This window comes from Corticium candelabrum, chromosome 3 (genome assembly GCF_963422355.1).
Source record: "Corticium candelabrum chromosome 3, ooCorCand1.1, whole genome shotgun sequence".
Lineage (NCBI taxonomy): Eukaryota > Metazoa > Porifera > Homoscleromorpha > Homosclerophorida > Plakinidae > Corticium > Corticium candelabrum.
The window spans coordinates 2,905,384-2,918,836 of NC_085087.1; the positions used below are offsets into that span (position 1 = coordinate 2,905,384).

A 13,453-nucleotide genomic window follows, 5' to 3' on the forward strand; every position below is an offset into this window, starting at 1 on the left:
TGTTGGATCTTATGAAACAGTTGCAGCAACAAGTTACCACTAGATTGGCTCTCGTTTTCCCTCTCGAGGTTCAAAGGGAACACTGCTTGATGGATGCATTAGATTCAGTGAATCAAAGAGGGTTTGATCCACAAAAGACACCTGCGGTACATACGATTAGGGCATGTGTACTCTTTTCACCCTAACAGTGGCTTCTATACCAGGTTGAATATTCTTGGAGAAGAGGGAGCGGACAGTGGCAGTCTGAGAACAGAGTTGTGGCGTTTAGTTGCCAGAAATGCTCAAGGCTTTCTGGTATGTGGTAACCATGGCAGATGCATACACATTCATAGTGTGACACATCCATCAGTCAGGAATCATGTTCTCCTTACTGCCATTGTTAACAGATCAATGTTGTTAAAGCAAGAAAACTTTAAGAAATTTGAAGTTTTAATAGCGATGGCAATTGTTCAAGATTGCATGGGCTGTCCTGTCTTTGCACCTTGTGTTTATAGCTACTTATTTGGCAAAAAAACTAACTGAAATCAAAGCAAACACTAGAGACATCCCTGATCCAGACGGCTGCTCAATTGCTAAGCATTTGCTGTTGTAGTTGTTCACATTTTACTTGTTGTTTGCAAGGACAGTTCTACAGATGGCAGATGCCAATGGCCTTGAATTCGACAATCTACTGACAGACAATGAAGAGATGCAAAAGCTCATGGATACAGGTTACACAAAGCCTCTTCTTCATATCTATAAGCAGGATATGCTGTCTGCATTAGCAGTTCATGTTTGCTTACTCAGTGTAAAAGCTGAGTTAGATCAATTGCGTGAGATACTGGAAACTCTTCATGTACGGTCAGCAGTGATGAAGCACCCTCATGTGTTTCAATGTCTTTTTGGTGCAGAACGCAACCGTCCGACTGCAATTACATGCAGTACTGCATTAATATATGTACCTGTTTATATTTACAGATTTTTTTTAACAAATCCGCTCTTTGTACACATGTAGATATGCCGTTACTAAATATTGAAACGTTTACAGCCGTTTTGTGCGCATCTGTATCTACTTCTATTAGGAGTATCGTTTATTTGCTTCTTGCACCTGTTATTCCATTTGCCGTGCAACATCTAACTTTATCGTGTAATGCAGTCAAGCACTCGTCAATCCCAGCATAAAAAACTGTTCAGCTTGTAAGTCTTTCAATTCTTATTTATTTTTGCGATCGTTTGTTGTAACTCTTTTAGCATTCACAAACAAATTACCTATAGAAAATACAGTTGCACACTAAAGCATCAATTTGTAGTGTCTATATAATATAGCGTCACTTTACTCCATTTTAACTTTCTCCTCCTAAGCAACTTCTTTGATCATTACAAACGCAGACAGAAACACGTCAATATAAATTTATTGAAGTAGATAAAATACTGCATGTTGCACTATCGATATAGATTTTGCATTTATTACAAACGTCTTTGTCATTCTAGGACATGCTCGACGTGTAACAACACAATCCGTTTACTAGCTACTGTTTGTCCTCGTACAAATACAAACCACAATTAACTTACACCTAACAGACATTACTCTAAATTGAATAGAATTCGAAATCAGACAGCACAACCTTTAGCAAAATAAATTTTATATAAACAAGTTGAAAGTTTTATGAACGTCATAAAAATATATCACATATATGATGACAATAATTCACAAATCCTAAATCACTACCGTATGTCCGCGCATTTAGCTGAAAGGCTCTTTAGAACATTTTGTTTTCTGTTCCTTTGTGCTATGTGGTTAGGGAATAGGGTAGAATACATGGAATTCTCTGGAAGATTGAAGACAAAAGACAATATTACTTTTATACAGTTGATGAAAGTATGCAGCATGTGTGACTGATATATGAGATCAATTCCTACTGACAATTTATTTGTGGGAGAAGAAACTCAATCGGAATCATAATATTGACATCAGTGATGTTGTTCTTTGTCTGCAATATCCTCCAAGAAATTTCATAGCTTTTACCCTATCTCTTAGCCACACCGTACAAAGACACATGTAGTAACAAAATGTTGTAATAAGAGCCCTGCTGTTAAATGCGTGGAAATACGGTATATTTACTATAGGTCTAGCAATAATATAACTAATGAATGAAGACGAAAGTATCGACATCTTTTTCACAATGACAAGCATCGTGAGTATAGTACAGTACGTTGCTGTGAAACCGATATAGTCTGATATCCGACGTTGTATACATTTTGAAATTGCTTCATTGAGTCAAGGGAACTAGCGGTACACCACGAAGCGCTCAGCATCGTAAGTCGAGGCGGTAAGTCACGCACTTAGAGATTTAAGAATATATCTATAGAGCGTACTATATTTAGCTACGAAAGATACTGATAAGATAGTCATGAGGATACGGAGTCAGAAAGAGGTCATCATCGGAAGTCAATGAAAAAATTGGACGAGTAGAAAATGCCACGTCGCTCCATGCACATGAACTTGCAAATGACTATGAGAAGATCAAAACGGTTTTGTAAAAGGCCCAAACGACTGGACGCTTATAGGTCGTAAAGTCAAAGCAAGGAAAGATACTCGGTATTGTGATGTAGTGAGATGACCTGTTCAGCTATTATGCAGTTAGATGTGGGATGGCATTTTAAAACTGTGATAGTAATGCGCACTATACTGATTATAGAAAAAGATACCGCATAATTATAATACTAATTAACGTCGCACCTTCTCTTACTGTAACCGCTATGAAACATGTACAAATACAACAACTGTACATGCACATAATAAAGATCAAAAATGACAACTAAATTATAATAACGTTCAACCCCTGTTAAAGCAAACTCAACACAACAGCAACAAGTTGTTACAACAGCAAATACAGAAATAGTCACTGGGTCTAACGTTTGTCTACTGCATTAGGTTTGCTATTGCTTTTCGCCAATAGATCTTGCCCTGAAAGCACACATTCTTTGTCATTTTCATTTTTGTTACCTTTCATTGTATCTTTATTCTTTGCAGACAGAGTAATAAGACTCGAGACAAAATTAGCACCTGCCCGTTGGCAGAACATTCTCTTGCAGTACTACCACTTTCTGTATAACATGCCATCTCATAAACAAAGATGATGTCATCAAATTGTAGTACTGTAATAATTAAGATGAAAAATTATAATGAACCCAAGTAACAACATTAGTAGAACAAGCTTCATAAAGACTGGTTCATGATATACTATTAGTACACTAAATTGCTAATAAATGTACACATGCAAAAGTTTTTAACAAAGTATATATATTCTCAACCAGCAACAGTACTTGTACAAACACTATCTTCTAAATGTCTAAAAGAAATCGAAACACTCTAGCAAGTGTCAGTATAGTTACAGTCTCCCATTCTCATCTCTCGTATAGTGAAAACACAAGAGTGGATACGAGCATGCCCACTTACTTGTTCATCGATATGAATAATTGTCACGGAAAACGCTATCTCCTACTATTCTTTAGAGCCACTCTTGCTGTTGCTTTGTTCAGCTGGGTAGATGATTTGATGATGCTTTTATTCAACAACTACTGGGAACCTAGTTGAAGGCATTGATGCGCAGACGAGAACTGATTAATATCTTGGGGTAAGAGTTGCCGTTAGGTGTAGAGTCAATCATAGTTCTGCATTTTTCGTCATTTGTCCATACATTGCAGTAGCCGGGGTAGGAAGATGTTCACGAAGGCGGCTGTACGTGTGTGTGTGTGTGTGTGTGTGTGTGTGTGTGTGTGTGTGTGTGTGTGTGTGTGTGTGTGTGTGTGTGTGTGTGTGTGTGTGTGTACAGACACACTATCATGAGTAAGCAAAAACTGCCAGACTATAAACAGATTTTCAAAAGTCACTGGCACAGAAAATTTCAATTTGTACCGTATTACCTCGCATAGAATGGCATGCCGTGATAGGTTGAGGTGCCGTTATAGAGCGAGGTACGGTAGTCATAGTAATACGAGACCTATCTTTTGATATTAATATGGCGGTAATGTAGGAGACACGTGTCAATGTGGATTATGATCTTAATGACCATGTTAACGATGTTTCCGTTGGTAAAGACTTTGACTCAAGTCAGCCGAAAGCCAGAGGCAGGAAATCAGGTTTGACAGATCAAGACAGTGTCATGATGATGAGAAACACGAAGAAGTAGAAAATGATTATTTCTTTCTGGTAATATCTTGTATGGCATGTTCTTGAAGACATAGTATTAGTTAGTAGTACCGCTTAAGAAAGACATTAGATTTTGTTGGATGCGCAACTTGAGGCGCTGGTGAACTTCCCTCATTTACAACGGCATGCCGTTGTACCTTTAGGTATAACGGCACCCTAGTAAAATCGCTTCATAACGGCATTCCGTTCTATGCGAGGTATACGGTATACACTTAGCCCCCTCACACTCTTTCTATGCCGCTGCGTTGAAATGCGCAATAGCCTAGCTACGTCCACCGAACTCTACGAGCTCAACAAAAGTTTCACTGGCAGCTGGAGCTGATTGAGCCGGTGGACTTCTACCACCTAATCCGGCGGAGATAAATGAAACGTGCGAGAACTCTATACCGCCTCAACTGGTTGAGCTTGCGAAGGTAAAAAAAACGCACCTCTAGGTAGTCTAGCTTGGTAAATACACGAGTTTGTATCAGTACTAGTTTAGTTATTAGTTGTCTACTTTGTGACAGTGTGTAAACGACGCTTTCGGTTCAGAATCGATCAGCGGGCATGCACAATATATATGTCCGTGATTCCTTGCGATGTTTATTGGAATATAACACCGATATTGCAATACTGAATATAGACGCAGACAACTTCATAGTTTACTTATTAAGTTTTTGCAACGAATGCATTTGTTTTGTGCTTTAACGGTCATTCCGTACAGTCTAGTTTCAATCAAGTTAGAAGTCGTGACGGGATTCTAACCGTCTGAAGAAGAGACATTTGCTTTCACTAACTTGGTATATAAAAACCAAGTGTTGCTACATACCGACTTGTTCAATCTAAATAACTCAATACATTCAGTTTATGCTGCAAGCTAGCAGCTCAATTAATATCATGTTGAATACTATTTGTCGTCTTCAAACCGATCTTCTGGCGGACGTGGCTTTCTCTTCACAGTCTCTGTCGACATCTGCTTTTCTCGAAATGTAGCTTCACCCTTTTCATGGTCCATAGATCTGGTGAGCATCACAGACTCGAAGAAGTCAGAGTCCATACGGCCAATTTCGTTGGCACCGTACCAGGCGCTGTATTCGCGGTCAAGATTGTGATGGATATTGATATGAGGAGCGAGGCGATTTTCTAATCTCTTTACATCATGGGCGAACCGCTCGACAAAGTACGGTAACATCGAGCAGCCACCGCACGGAACGACGAAGTTGTAGAGTTTTACCTGCATTTCTAGAGGTTGAGATCGAACGGCTTGACGCACACTTATAGGAATTCCATATGCGGTCTTTCAAAAAAACGGGGATAAAAGAGACCATCCGTACAGTCACCTCTCTTCATGAAGATAAATAAACTAAACCAAAAACTTGGATTTTAGTAATGAAATAAAGTTAATTAGTTATATTAATACTATTGTTTAATTACATATTTATTAATAATTAATTAATAAATTCAAAGGAAATTTTAATGTTTATTCCATTTCGCATACTTTAAATTTTGTGAGAGGTTTTTCGCCGTTTGTCAAAGTTGAAATTACGAAGACGACATGCATTTTTTGCAAACTGGGTATTTGTAAGTAGCATCCAAGAGTTAGAGAAGAACAACGTTACACATGACAAACATTTCCTTTGTACTGTTTCGGTTCTGCAGAGCCCCCGAACCTTCTCCAATTTTACTGCTGATACATTGTGTACAATACACAAAATGTATTTTGCTGCACATTACAAAGAGTAGATAGCTGTTTAATTTCTTGGTTGCAAAATTTGTATTATTTTCTCTCACAAACAGTTGAATTCATGGGCTGGAAAATATGGGGTAGCACCCCAGATCTTGTTATGTATACGTCAATGCATTAGCCGGTCCGTAAACTTACTGTTGTGGCGAGGTGTGATTCAATAACTTTTTATCGTAGATCAAATATTTTACATGTTTATTCATGTTATCTATATTCAAAATGACGGAGTAAGTAATGAGCGTCCTCTACTTTGTGCATTTTTGTTTTGAAGAACTATCAACAGCTTCTAGCACGTCATTTAAACATTGCATCCGACCAATACTAAATGGTAAAGACATTGCGCATATTAAAATGATAGATTATTAATATTTAAGATATTGTTAAATTAATGCATGAGTTTGTTGTAAACGCTGTCAAAGCAAATAATTATGCTTATGAGACACAATTCACAGACATGTACATGCCTTGATTTTACCATACCCACTATACCATGCATACGCGCTCGCTCGCACACACACACACACACACACACACACACACACACACACACACACACACACACATACACACACACACACACACACACACGCACGCACACACAAACACACACCACACACAGACACACACACACACACACACACACACACACACACACACACACACACACACACACACAGAAACACGCAAACGCAAGCATGCACACATTCAACATTGACAACAGTCCATTTTTGTAGCAGTTAATGCTAACGGTGTTGCCAAAGAGAATCTGTAAGTAGTGAAAGTTTCCAATATTAATAATAACAGTCAAGTGTAGTCACATTCTAATAATGTTGATATCATAAGTGTTTCTTGGCACATATATATATATATATAGACATTGCCTGCTGCTTACAATTAATATCAATAGTTAGAAAGCATAGTCTGGTGTTGTCACAAAATATTTACTGTCATCTTACTATTTAATACAGCAAATGCCGTTCTAGCACCAACTATTTACTCACCTCTTTCAGACGATCGAAATTTGTAACAGAGTGTCGTTGGTTTTGATCGAGATTTGGAAGATTATGACTCAACGTAATTTTATCAATCGTATTAGGACATTGCATTTGACTGTCGGACGCAGGTTATGTCCACTGAGGCCAGCTTTCAAAACGTTCGTCCCACTGTCAATGATAACCGTTGGAAGACTTGAGTAGTCCATAGCGAAAAGAGAAACGTAGAAATTGCCCGACTGCCGAAATGAATGAACGAATGCAAATACGGCCTTCCCCTATAGCCTTATATGGAAGTATCACATTTGGTTATCTGCATATATTAAATTAAGTTATTCAATTAGCGAATCAAACACGGGCGATCATGGTAGATGCCATGTTGATTACCTTCTGTTTAATTTTATTGTAGCAGCACGCGGAATACATGCGAATTATCACAAGAACGTATTTCAAAGGGTTTCCAAGGTGCTCGAGACCTAAATATTATTGTTACAAATGTTACAAAAACATTGACTATTCCTTGTCAAAAGTAACTAGGCAACTGAATATGATTTTCACACGTCGTAACCGATGATGTTGTTTATGATATTGAATGTGGTTAGAATGAGGGACCGTATTTTATGTTGTCATACCTTGGATTTCCAACATCAAGCCAACCGATGGCAGCAATAAATTAAGAGCAACAGAAATATTTGAACTGTTACAAATTTGCATGTTTTTATAATTACAGTTGACCATTATTTATTTATTATAAATTTAGGAGCAATCAAGACTTTATTAATTATTAAAACAGTTTATGATAATTAATATACATTTTTATTAAAATACACTAAGGACATTTAAACTTCTAGCAAAACAATTATATAGAATTCTTGACCAAAGCCTGCAATATTATTCAGGTCTTAGGTCATCATGTTCAATTTATGCAATAAGGCGGGCACGCTGTATTACTTTATTGCTGACAAATTTCAGAATGTCTTTATAGCTAGTAGACCAAAAGTGCTTACTCAAAACGATAGATAGGAAATACTAGAGTACTAATATTGATTGCCCATATTATCCACTTCTTGACAACTACTAATTTAGAGTAGAAGCACTGTGAGAGTGGTAAGTATTTGACAATCTATAGTTTTGCATATATGGAATGACTCTGAATAATTAACTATTGAACACAACCATTGTACTGACAGTAACCACACCGTTCCAGTTTATGATAATAGACAATACTATTATAACGCTTTGTCTTAAAAGTGCAAAGAAGCTGCATCATTCTTTCTTCTACTTGTTCTTCTTAAAATGTCTTCGCAGGTTTCGAGATACTGGGATTTACTTAATATATCGCCGTTAGTGTTTGTATTTTCGGTCCTCCACTTATTCGCTCCTAATCATACGCTGTGTTCACGACCCTCATGAGCAATGACTTTGACAGGCGTTCTGACCTTCATAAAATTGGCAATTTCGGTCGACAATCTTTCCGAAACTGACTTCAGCAATGTGGTGCCGCCGCACAAAAGTATGGATTCGTAGAGTGCGGCTTGTTTATCTATGGGTTGTGACACGATGGCTCGGCACACCGCGTGGTGGATTCCACTCTGACGTTTACCAAAGTGATGAGGATGAAACAAACCCTCTGAGCAGGTAAAATGCTCATTGCGCATAACAAGAACCTATAATAGTCAAGAACAAAATTTGTTATTTTCAATTCGTGCAATAATTTGTTTAAATTCGGCGTGTCTTTAAAATTGCATTAATGTTTTATTTTAAATATTTGAAGCATGTCAACTTTGTTTACCTTTACTTTTGCATACTTAAAACTTTACCAAGTTTGTTCTAGCACTACTTTCAAGAATGCTCAGTATGGGCTAGTTATGTACATGTCTGTACATTCAAGTTATACTAATAAATGCGTTAGCAGTGGGTTTGTCGAGCGATGGCGTTTTGTCATTTTATTTAGGTACGTTACAACGGTTGCGTTACGTAGCAACAATTTCTGTCAAACTACGCGTGGAAACTCAGAAAACAAACTTTTCTCTTCTTCTACCATTTCGTTTCCATTTCTTTTGTCGCGTCAGTCTCCTTTGCTAATTAGTGCATTATGGAAGCAAAATTGAGAGTCATTTCAATCTTCCCACCAATTAATTATAATTGAGTCAATCTCTAGAAAGGAGACCATCGATTCAATTCTAGCGTATATGTTGCCGAGCTGAATTACATTCATCTGGCATCGTCGTTACGTCATTCCGTCTCTCAGTTTTGCCTAAAATCCATATGACAAGTACTCACGTGCGTACGTACGTACACACACACACACACTCTCTCTCACACACACACACACACACACACACACACAAATGTGAATATGTAATATATCTCAATCTCAATTGACAAGACAAGAGAGAGGCTCGCTCCGCTCGCAGATTAATAATAAATGATAAAATAGATCACGAGTCCGCGCACGGATTGTTGAGCACAAAAATTTTGTTCTGTTGTGTATCCTACATATGCATTCATTTAATAATCAAGCGATATAAATGTCTTTTTTCAACTTTAATCCGACCTATAACTTACTTGTTGTGGTTCTAGTTGGCAGAGAACTGAGGTTGGCTCAGTCTGGTATGCAAGATGCATCTCTTTTTCATTGTCAGTACTTATCCGTCCGTATTCGTGTTTGATTTTTTTGATTTTCTTAAGATGGTCAAGATTTTGTGAGTCGAACTGGTCGTATCCATTTTGCTGTAGGCTTGACAAAAGCTTTAGAGTAACATCCCGACCACCAAAATTGAGCACATTGTCACTAAGACGTCGGCCGTCGTGAAAGACGACAACAGAAGTGATCAATTCACCGCAGTCTACATAGACACCTGTCTGTTTGCCATACCAAATCATTGGGAAAGAAGATTCGTTGCAGATGGCCAGTCCTTCTGCTCCGAATTCTTCCCACATAATGTCTGCTATATCGTACTTGTCTTTTTCCGTAAACAATCGATTTGCAGTGAGTACGATGATGTACTCAGCTGGATCAGCTTTCAGTCTATATAGTGCGTCTTTCCACATCTAAACAAAAGAGCAAATGTACTATTTGTTTTTTGTTTGAAAATTGCCTTTGACATAAAAGAAACCTATAAATCCACAGTGACGTATCCATAGTTTAAAACTAGAGCAATAGGACGCGTGTGTTGTGCGTTCTAGCGATCCGCCGCTCAATAGATTGCAAACTTGCCAAATAAGTGTGTGTGTGTGTGTGTGTGTGTGTGTGTGTGTGTGTGTGTGTGTGTGTGTGTGTGTGTGTGTGTCTCTGTGTGTGTGTGTGTGTGTGTGTGTGTGTGTGTGTGTGTGTGTGTGTGTGTGTGTGTGTGTGTGAGAGAGTGTGTGTGTGTGTGTGTGTGTGTGTGTGTGTGTATGTGTGTGTGTGTGATTGTGTGTGTGTGTGTGTGTGTGTGTGCGTGCGTGCGTGCGTGCGTGTATGGTAGATTGTCTCTAAAGTAACACGTGAGCCCGCCTTACAATGAGATTGTGATGGGGGCATTTCTACGTGCCAATTTATGGACGACTAGCGAAAGTTATTTTATGCATTTTCTTCGCTTATAAAATAGCTATGTAGCTACTATCTACTACAAGAATACGCCAACCCACACTTCAGTCTGTCTGGACGTCTAGATGGATGTCTGTAACGCGTCGATCGACACGACACCTGTGTCGGATCGTCGCGAAAGGCGTCGGCTCGGTCGAGTTCGACCGTCGAAGACGAACGCTGCCCTCGACGGCCAGAAACAAGACTTTGGCGGCCTGAAATGAGATGCGCGGGAGTGTCTGTTCAGTTAGACGATTAGGTGGTGCGCTCGTCAGCCACTGTACGGCATCCTCTAATTAGCTAATAACAGAGTGCAAGATGCGCCCGCTGCAGTCTGAGTGAGCCGATTCAGCGGGCCGCTTTGTGTGCGTTTGTCCATCCGTGCGTCACGTAATGCGCGTCTACTTCGCGGAAGTAACGTACACAACGATAGACTGCCACTGCCCAGATTGACACCGCCAATACTGTGGGGTAGTACTAGTATATAAGTTAGAAGCGACAAAAAGAGTCTGGTTGAGCGAGACCAATCTAGCACTTTAAACTCAACAGGCTATCAGTACAAGGCACTCTATACCTCTTGACTCACTGCCTTCCCTTGCTTTAGTAATTCGCGAATTCTAAAAGCATGTGTTCGAGTATGCACCTTACCTGGACTGCATGTTTTCCTTGAAGCTTACTAGCTATGTTATGTCCAGCTACTGTATAAATATATATATATATATATATATATATATATATATATATATATACTGTACTTTACTCAATGCACAACAAATCGTCTCATCTCTAAGGATTTCCCTGGCAACCATACGTTAAATACTTAGTTGCTCGGTCATTACTCTGGTAGCCCATAAAGTAAATCCATGATCACTACTGCTATGTTGATATAGTAGATTTATGAAAATATACGTATTTACAGACAGAAAAATGCAGCTAACAAACAAATAGACAGACGAACAGTGCACATAAATCTTTTACATTTTATCACATGTATTAGCATTGATGTACAAATTTTGATATATAGAAGAAGCATTGACAGACAGACAGGCCGACAGAGAAACAGAGAGACAAATATACAGACAGACCGTCAGACAGACAACTGAGTGCAGACAAGACGAGTTCAAAAGTTGCTGAACTACTCAACTGTAATGCAGCAATTCAATGCAAGAGTGTTATTGCAGAAGATGAACAGAGCCCAGTATAGTGGTGACTCAGTTGATGCCATTTGTAACTTTGTAAGAGTGTTTTTAGCTGTTTGACTTTTAATCATTGTTATGGGCCTCTTGGGTTTAATTTGTCTTAGAACTTGCTGATTGTTGGCGTACTTTAGACTGTAATAATCATATTATTGTTGTCTAAAAATATATGTATTGACAGACAGAAAAACAAACAGTCAGACAGACAGACAGACAGGCAAACAGACAAAGAGACAAAAAGACAGATTACACAAATACGTAACAAGTAGAACTAAAAACAAAAGGCGAGGCTTTACGAGTAATTACTTATAAGGGAGCAACAGTACAATTGCAATAACAGAATTGGCGAGATCTTGAAACTAAAATTAATTAACAAATTTCTATTAGTGCGCAGGTGTTTAGATTGTGGTATTAAAATAATTTGTAAAGAGAAAAGCACGCTAATGCTGAGACCTACTCTTTCTCGCTATGATCTATATTTCTGCTTTGGTTTCCATAAAATGACATTCTTAGAAGGCAGCTAGCATTTCCATTCTATATGCTAAAGATTTAAAACATGACGAACACTTTCTACTTTAAAATATCAGGTTTATATACGTACACTTCCTAACCAGCTGCTTGTATACGTTTCTTCTTATCATTAACACGTTTGTCAAGTATATTACCTGTCGTCATGAAATAGTAGTAACTTTAGTAACGAATTTCTCACCCCAGAGTAGCCGCACAATAGAGACAAAGGTGAGATCGTAATGAGCTCAAGAGAACATTAGATTGGCTTCCAGTTAAATGTACTTGCAAGCGCTCGCTCTTTGCAAGAAAAGTTAGAAGCAACGTACAACAGTTTAGATGTACTAGAGTACTCATGTACATAAATGAAATACAATTATGACAAAATGTTTAAAACACAAACGGCAGAGTTTTTGTTTCGCAGTATGTTGCTTCGACTTACCTCTTTCAGAGAATCAAGATTTACGGTAGGGAGTCTTTCTTCCTGAACTTTTTCTACAACAAAATCGCCTAGCAGGACGTCATCACGACATGGGATCGTCACGGTAGGAAGCTGTTTCTCTTCACTGAACCCAGCTTTCATAAAGCCATGTCCGTTGTCGATAGTAATTGATGGAATACGATGAACTTCCATTACCCAACACAAAATGATGATAATGCCCGTATAGAATGCCTCCGGTGATTATTATGTATGGACCATCTATTTCGACCATATTTGGAATTATTAATTGTTGATGCAACTTTGTTTTAATCAAATGGTCATCGTCAGTCTTTGCAAATTGTCCAAATTGTCTTTTTTTCGCTCTTCACAAACGCAGCTTACTGAGGGTCGATTCTAGTCAGATGCAATCACGGCACTAGCTGTTTGAGCGCTGACTTTAGGGAGGCCTGCAGATAAACAAGAAATAGACGGCAACTGATACGACAACGACGTTACTAGGACGAACACGGTTTTCACACCAGCGAAGACGCTAAAGTCAATAATGACGCCTACCACAACAACAATAGAGGCGTTTACCACCAGAATGACTAGGAGACAATCAATTAGTTAATTAATCAACCAGCACAACAATGACGAAGAAGGCGCTTTCTTCATCCCAACTTAATTAATTAATCAACCCCCTCTTCTTCCAGACAACTCTTTTGGAAGAGATGGAAGACTCTTCCAAAAGAGACAGAAGAGAATAAAGAAACGCGCCCAAGGTGTTGTGGTCGGCGTCTGGCTACGCTGCTAGTGTGAAAACCGTCTCCGTCCTCTCCGGGAACGTCTTC

General features: G+C 38.7%; 1 protein-coding gene across 1 annotated transcript; it reads right to left on the reverse strand.

The window, feature by feature from the left end:
- Positions 1 to 5,078: 5,078 nt before the first annotated feature.
- Positions 5,079 to 12,815, reverse strand: LOC134177579 (actin-like). Its single transcript, XM_062644356.1, has 4 exons — positions 12,624 to 12,815; positions 9,476 to 9,961; positions 8,299 to 8,574; positions 5,079 to 5,468 (listed from the first exon to the last, which is right to left on the reverse strand). The coding sequence occupies exons 1-4, from the start codon at positions 12,813 to 12,815 to the stop codon at positions 5,079 to 5,081; spliced, it is 1,344 nt and encodes a 447-aa protein (XP_062500340.1).
- Between the last annotated feature and the right edge of the window lie 638 nt (positions 12,816 to 13,453).